Source organism: Eretmochelys imbricata, chromosome 14 (genome assembly GCF_965152235.1).
Source record: "Eretmochelys imbricata isolate rEreImb1 chromosome 14, rEreImb1.hap1, whole genome shotgun sequence".
NCBI classification, from domain to species: Eukaryota; Metazoa; Chordata; order Testudines; family Cheloniidae; genus Eretmochelys; species Eretmochelys imbricata.
In genome coordinates, this window is record NC_135585.1 from 18,421,103 (window position 1) to 18,428,143 (window position 7,041).

The 7,041-nt window shown below is 50.0% G+C and overlaps 1 protein-coding gene across 3 annotated transcripts in view; it reads right to left on the reverse strand.

Moving 5' to 3' along the window:
* Positions 1–762: 762 nt before the first annotated feature.
* Positions 763–7,041, reverse strand: part of SEPTIN9 (septin 9) — a 144,622-nt gene continuing 138,343 nt past the window's right edge. For all 3 annotated transcript variants that reach the window (XM_077833212.1, XM_077833215.1, XM_077833214.1), the window contains 2 exons: positions 5,545–5,596; positions 763–3,519 (listed from right to left, as the gene is read on the reverse strand). In XM_077833212.1, coding sequence (XP_077689338.1) covers positions 3,390–3,519; positions 5,545–5,596 — 182 coding nt within the window. In that variant the 3' untranslated portion in view covers positions 763–3,389. The remainder of the gene's footprint in view (positions 3,520–5,544; positions 5,597–7,041) is intronic.

Sequence of the window (7,041 nt, forward strand, 5' to 3'; positions counted from 1 at the left end):
CAGTGAAAATGTAGGAGTCCTTCACCTCAACAGTGGTTATTGTACCCTGGGCTCTGAACTACTGCTCCCCTCACCTTCCACTTCCTGTCTGGTTTACAGTGCAGCTGATGGGTTCTAATTCTTTGGACCCCTTAGCCTATTAACCCTTTTCTGCTCAGTCCCAGCAAGACCTGAACTGGGACAGGACTGATGGGCCATTGGTGATGCTGAATATGTTCAATGAAGCTTCTTGGTCTTTCTAATGAGTGTTGGTCCAGTAAAGGCTCCTGGTATTGCCTCAAGTGAAATGCAGCCTCTGTTAGAGCAGTACCAGCAACAGGAATGGGAATATATTAGCGGAATGAACAATACAGGAACTGAGGTAGGTCGGTCACCCATAATAGAATTTGGCTAGGATGCTGTGGCTCCCTGTCCCGATTTTTAAGCCTGCTTAGCATCCAACATCTCCACTTATATCCCAGATCTGGTCCAGTATCATTATTGTTGAAAGAACCAGAGGGATCTTTATTAGCCACAGGACCTCTTTTATCATATTCAAAAGTGGCACCCCAAATACCCCAGCATGGTGCCACTGGAACCTTAGCAATTCAAAGAAGAGCACTTCCTACAGAGACTCTAACACAATCCCTGCAGCTCCTGAGTTTGCCTTCAGGAAGAAATATCCTTGCATCGTAAAAGATCCGACACAAGATCGAAATTCCTGAGGTTGTGTGGCTCTGAAAAACAAACAAACCAACCAACCGAACATTTCTAAGTCAGCCTCTTTCCATCTGCATTTGAAACATTTATTTTGGGAAATACATATTAAACACTATTATTTATACAAAAAAGGACTAAATTTGTCATAATGCATATAACACCCAAAAGGCCATATTTAATAGATCTGGATTAATTTTTTTAAACTTTTTTTTTTTCAAAAATTAGATTACAAAGGAGAAAGCGGCATGTCTTGCTTGGCCCAGCTTGAGATACTGTCTAGGAAAGGAGTTTAAGATGGTGATATTTGCAGAAGTGCATCACGCAGAAAAGACTTTCTACCCTCCCCTTGAATAGTCTTTTTAACACTTGAAATACATACACTTTTCAGTTAATACACGATATTTTGTTTTTGCTAAAATATAGCAAGTCAGCAAGTAAATAATTCATTTTCCTCAACTTAACACAGCTCTGTAAAAATTCCTACATTTTTTCCAGGAGGGGGGTGAAACAGAGTTAAAGGGGAGTACAGATTTTACCTGCAAGGCAAACACACCTGCACAGACACATTCATGTGTCCCATAACCACACCCACCATATAGAACATCTGCCCATGCAGGCATGAAGGGGGGCGATCTTGCAGGATGCTACTTCCCTCTGCTATCATGCAGAATTGGGCCCTGCTAGCCTGTAATTGGTTCCTGTTACCGGCCTGGCATGGACAGTAAGACAGCTGGAAATGGTGTGGAGGGATGCAGCCCTGAGCAGACTCTATGGCTGGGTCTCTGAAGAGTGATGTGTGGGGAGCAGCAGTCTGCAGATACTCCACTGATGCAGAAGAGCATGCGGGCCTCTGAATCAAGAAGAGAGCAGCATCCCTCTTCAAAACCTTCTTACCACCTGTAAACATGTAACTGGTCTCAACCCTCAGGGGGGTTGGGGGGCTCTGCAGGTGTCTCTGTGAGGCTGGAAGTTGGGACACCTTTGCCATTTTGTGGGAGCACCAAGAGGAGACAATCTGGGCACAGTCTTACACCTCCATGGGGGGGGTCAGAAAAGTAATGTTGGGCAAACACCAGAATCTGTCTTGGGGCTGGGTTTTTAGACAGAAGTCGAAGTTGGGCAGTTGGATCTCTGCTCCAAGATCAACTTGCACATGGGTAGTTCTGTCCCTGCTGGATTGGCCCCAAGCATGGAGTTTCATTTAAGCACACTTGGCGTTTACGGTAGCTGATCTAAGTCAACAGACCATGTTGGGGATCAGGGACCCTATACTACAAAGCTTGCGTGAGATACCAGTTTAGCCTTTCTTACAGCTGAAGGCTTCTAACAAGCGTGTGGCATGCGGGGCTCGATCTGTGTGCGTGCACATGGTTCTCAAGAGAAAGCATTAGCCAGATTAAGGAACTGGCTATGTACATATAAGTTGCCCAGGTAAAGGAATAAAACAAATTGATTCAACAGCCTCCTCTGGCTTATTTAAAACCTAATAAAACACACAAAAGTCACACAATACAAAGAATTCCGGCCCCCTGCCCGTGCTTTGCAGAGATGGTTCTGTTCTCAGCCCCCTTCACACACACAAACATACTCTGAACCTTCAACAAAGACACTGAATTAAAAATAAATACACCAAGTGTTCCCAGGAAACCAGCCATAGGTATGGTCCAAGCACTGAGTGAGAGGGAAAAGCTGGGAAGAAGAATCTCTGAAGAGTCAATCTCAATAGGCATTTGGCAGGCTGCACAGAGAAACTAGCTATTACATGGGAGCTGAATTCAAAGGCACTTCTCTCAGAGCGGGCCGAGATTTAGAGATCCGTGAGTTACCCCATGGCATTCCTGGCTTATTGCAGGTGACAGGGAGTGGGGTGAGTGGGTTGGCTAGGCACAGGGCTGGGGGCAGAAGAGAGGCGGCAGAGGTAAGCTTGTGATCACTTTCCCTTTCCATCCACATGCCCGCACCTCGTTTACGAAGGCCATGTTTACTTAGAGAAAGCCTTGCCTTCAATGGACGGAGAAGAAAATAAAAGAGCCACATGACGCAGGGTAAAGCCATCTGGTTCCAACCATCTTTACAGACATGATACGTGGCACTAAGGAGGGCAGTCCCTGCTCCCCACTCCATGGCGCCGTTTCAAGACATGGAGGAGAGAGAAATCAGATTCATTTCATGATTGGCTTCTGTGAGCAAGGAGAGAGAAACTCTCCCCTATCTCATGGCTTGGATTTCATTATAAAGCAACCCTCGGGGCCCGCTCCAGCTCCTGGTGAAGCCAGGTGGAGTGAGTTAGAGCAGGCCTTTGCGAGGAGGGGGATCTTCCACCTACCCAGGGATTATGCTTTGGGCTAGTGTTAGAGAATAAATAGAGACTGACTTCTGACTTGGGACAGTCATCTCCTCTCCTCCCCTCCCCTCCCTCCCTCCCCGGCCATCCTGTCCAACCACCCAGCCGCCCCTCACTAAGCCCAACGGGAGCTGAGAACGGAACCCCTGCGCTACGGGGCAGGCCGTGCCAGGGGACTGGCAGTCACCACGCTCTTGATGATAGATACGGCATCAGGTTACTTGGTCAGTTAACATGGGCAGCGCGGGGGAGGGGGACGGTGGCAGAAGAATTATATAAAAATAAAGGGGGGAGGGGAAGAACCGAGAGCGCGAGCGCGTTGGGTCCTGGCGACGGAGAGAGACGGTTACATTTCATTGGCCTCCTGGTCGGCCACGCCGTTGGAGAGCACGCTCCGGCCCTCATTCAGCCGCTTCACTCTGTAGGCTTCAAAGTGGAAGCCGCTGGTAATGTCCTTGATGTTCTGCATGTGTGTCCTAAGGGAAGCAGAGAAGACGGTTAAATGAGATCTCTGTGCGCAGATGCGTAGCCCCACAATGGGGCTTTCACGGCAGCAGAGTCTGCCACCCCCTCTTCCATGCTGCCACCTCAGGCGCCGCAATTTCAAGGTCTCTCGCCCTTCTGGTTACTCCTGGAACCTCGAGAATGTGACCCCAATGTAGCTGATGCAGATGGAACAACAGCTCAGAGATACCAACTGCCTCTGTTCATTCAAAGTGCCCCAAGGTGGGGGCCTATGGACGTGTGTGGTCCCCTCTACAGGGAGCCCAGCCCAAAGAGCCTACAGGCTCACATTTTGACGCTCTGCAGACTGCGAGTAGGCGGAGCATCTCCAGTGGGCACAGCTTACAGTGTAGGCAAGTCTTGGAAGAGTACTGCCTTTCTCACTCCCCTAACCTCTGCATCTACCCCTCCCCCCATGAAGTGCAGTAGCTGAGTGGTTAAGACACTCAAGTACAATTCTGAAAGTCATGGGTTCAAGTCTTGCTCAATCTCATGCAAAGACCACTTTCAGTGCACCAGGCCCACAAATGGGCCCTCATCTGCTAAAGGCAGTAGGAGGCGATGCTGGCCAGATCGCCCCTGGGTGCCGTGGGGTAGGAAACAGATGTGCCTTAACCACTTTGGCCTGATGAGCTATTGACTCAGGGAAACTTTGATAACCGGGGGGGACGGACAAGAGCAGCTTGGCTTCCCATTCCCCTGTGGGAGGAATCACTCATATGGGAGAAGAGGTGGTAGCACAGAGCTTTGATCAGCCCCCTCTCCACAACTCTCAGTTTCTCTCGATTCCCTGTTGTTCTGAGGAGGGCATTGACAGGTGATCCAGGAAGGAAGGGCTTGGCCGTGGGATTAGTGTTGGAGGAAAGGCTCCAGGCAGATCTAGCCTGGCTCATAGGGGAGGTATTGCACCTTACACACTATTTGCAGGGTGGGGGGAAGTCCATACCTCAGGGCTGACTGCCTAGAGGGGGTTATGGGGACTGGTGGAATACGCTCAGCTAAACAGCCTGCATTGGCAGGGAACGGCTGCCACAGGTTTCCCCAGTTCAGAGCTTTCTGCAGCTTTGCTACCAGTGAAGGAGGCTTTTCTTCTCACAGGAGCCCTTACGCACAACTCTGCAACCAGCACACCCTCTCTCAGCTTGCTGCCCGCCCTTTAGTCTGAAAAGCACTTCTGAGAGCAGCGTGACTCACACCCAAACAGCAGGTTGGCCCGTCCCAAAGTCAGGCAGCGTGTCAGTCATGTCTTTCACACAGGAGCTGACCAAATGGCCCCTGGACTCCCGTGTAATATCTCCAACAGTGATCAGTGCTAGGGGCTTCAGGGAGAAGCCTGGAATTCCTAGAATCCATATATCATGAGGGGAAGTTTTCCCCCAATCCAAGCTGGCAATCAACTTAAGCCACGATACACAAGGTCCAACGCCCCTTATCTCTTTACCCTAGCTGGCGTGACTGCAGGGACTAGTCTTATTTGTGCAGGAAGTTTTAGGCCTGGAGGTGGTTATTCTTCAGAAGGGTTTAAATGGGGTTTAGAGCATCACCTTTGCCACTGTAGGGAACCACACCTGGGATTCCACTCACTAGTATGAGCCCAGTGCTACAGCAGCCAACTGGAGGGCACGGAGGTGTATGGTGGCAATAGGCAGCTGGCACGGTGATGCAGGAGACACTGGGCCTGAAGCAATCTTTGGGATGCCTCTATGGTGGGCATTGCTAGTCTGACAGCAGGACTCCCTTCCCATTCCCTACTCCCTAACTTCTGCTGGCCAGTGCACCCAGGAAGCCCCCTAGTTCACATCCTCATTCAAGAGGCTACGGGTTACACAGCAGCTGTTGCTACTGTGGTCTGCAAGAAGCAACGGCAGAGAGGATAAAGCAGCCCATGCACCAAGCAACTGCTGAGCTCTGCCCTTCCCTTTGATGCCACCTGGTGGCAGAAGTGACACGAATACAACAATGGCGTCTCTTTCTCACCCAAGAGCAGTTATACCGACCTGATCAGGAGATCCCGCAGATAAGCAAACTCACAGTGTGTCGTGTTCTCAACTGGAAAGGAGAAGAGGAGGCAAACCGTTAGGCCACAGCCCAGAACACAGCCACATTTCCTGAGCAAGCCAGCAATTTCAGGACAAGCGGGACTCTGCCTTTTGTTTCAGAATTAACACCAGTGCACGGTGGGCACAAACAGCCTGGAGCAGGGGCTTCAGCCCAGCAGAAGGATCACTCAGTTGAGGGATTCCAGGGGCTTAAAAATCAATGTTTGCCTGTCATGAGGAAAAGCCTCTTCGCCGTCATAAGCCAGGATATTTACACAGAGGCTCATTACCTGTTACCTGCCTAAAGAGCAGCTGGCAAGAGACAGGAAGAGCTTTCGTGTCTGTTTCATCTGCTCACGCTCACTTGCTGCTGGAGCGAACACCCTCCGGTGTAAGTCCACAACTACGTCACTGCCTCACCCAGGCAAGGGGCACCAACTGACTCCTCGTAAACAACGAGCCTGTTTCAACGTAAGTGTCTCCCGAGATGGCCGGTGGTAACCGGAAAGGCGAAGGGAAGTATGGTTTTGTGGTTAAGGCCCTGGACTGTGACTCAGTAGCCCTGGATTCAATTCCTGGCTTTACCCCCGACTTCCTGTGGGACCTGGAGCAGATCGCTGTGCCTTAGTCCGCCCCTCCCCCCAATCTTGATTCATGCTGTGGAGTGACATGATCTACTATTGGGACTGTTCGGATTAAAAGCGGCGTGGAGCGAAAAGCCTTGAAAAAAGATCACTGTGCTGTCTGATCATCCTGTGTCCTGCTCTCAGCACACGGTGTATTTGAACGGTGCTGTTGATCTAATTCAGAGGGACAGATCCCTGGGCCAAGGAAAGCGTCTTCCCCTTTGTTTTCTACATGGCTGAACACAATGCTCAAATAGCAAGCAGATTAACAACACTATTTCTGCCACATAACCAATGGCAAACACTGGGTCCTTGAGTCTCCCTATGCTGAAGGCAGATACCTCACACCTGAAGGATGACCAGCATTTCTCACAAACCCAGCCAGGACCATCACTGCCAAGCCCCGAGAGTTACCAAGAACTAGCCACAAGAGGGCATCCGAGGGTTTAAAATAAAATGGGTTCCTTTGGCATCTTTGTTAAGTGCTTACTCGAAATAGGATTTCTATAAAAAGAATCGTAAAATCAGAAAAAGCTCTGAAATGGAAGGTGGGGGGAGAAGAGAGGGAGGGAGCAGTGAAATCACATGGACTGTGCCTCTGGGATCCTAGCTACCGAGAGCAGAGCATGTGTCACACTGATAGAGGTAGGCTTCCCCAATGAAATGCTGGCAGGAGACTGACTGTGGAAGGAAAGAAGGGAGGGGAAAAAGAAGAGGAAAGCAGAGGGGAAGAGGAGGAAGAAAGGAAGGTGCAGCACATGGTGGGGAAGAGAGAAGAACAAATCCTGTGAGAGTCCTGGACAGAAGGACGATTCAAACATCATAGCGG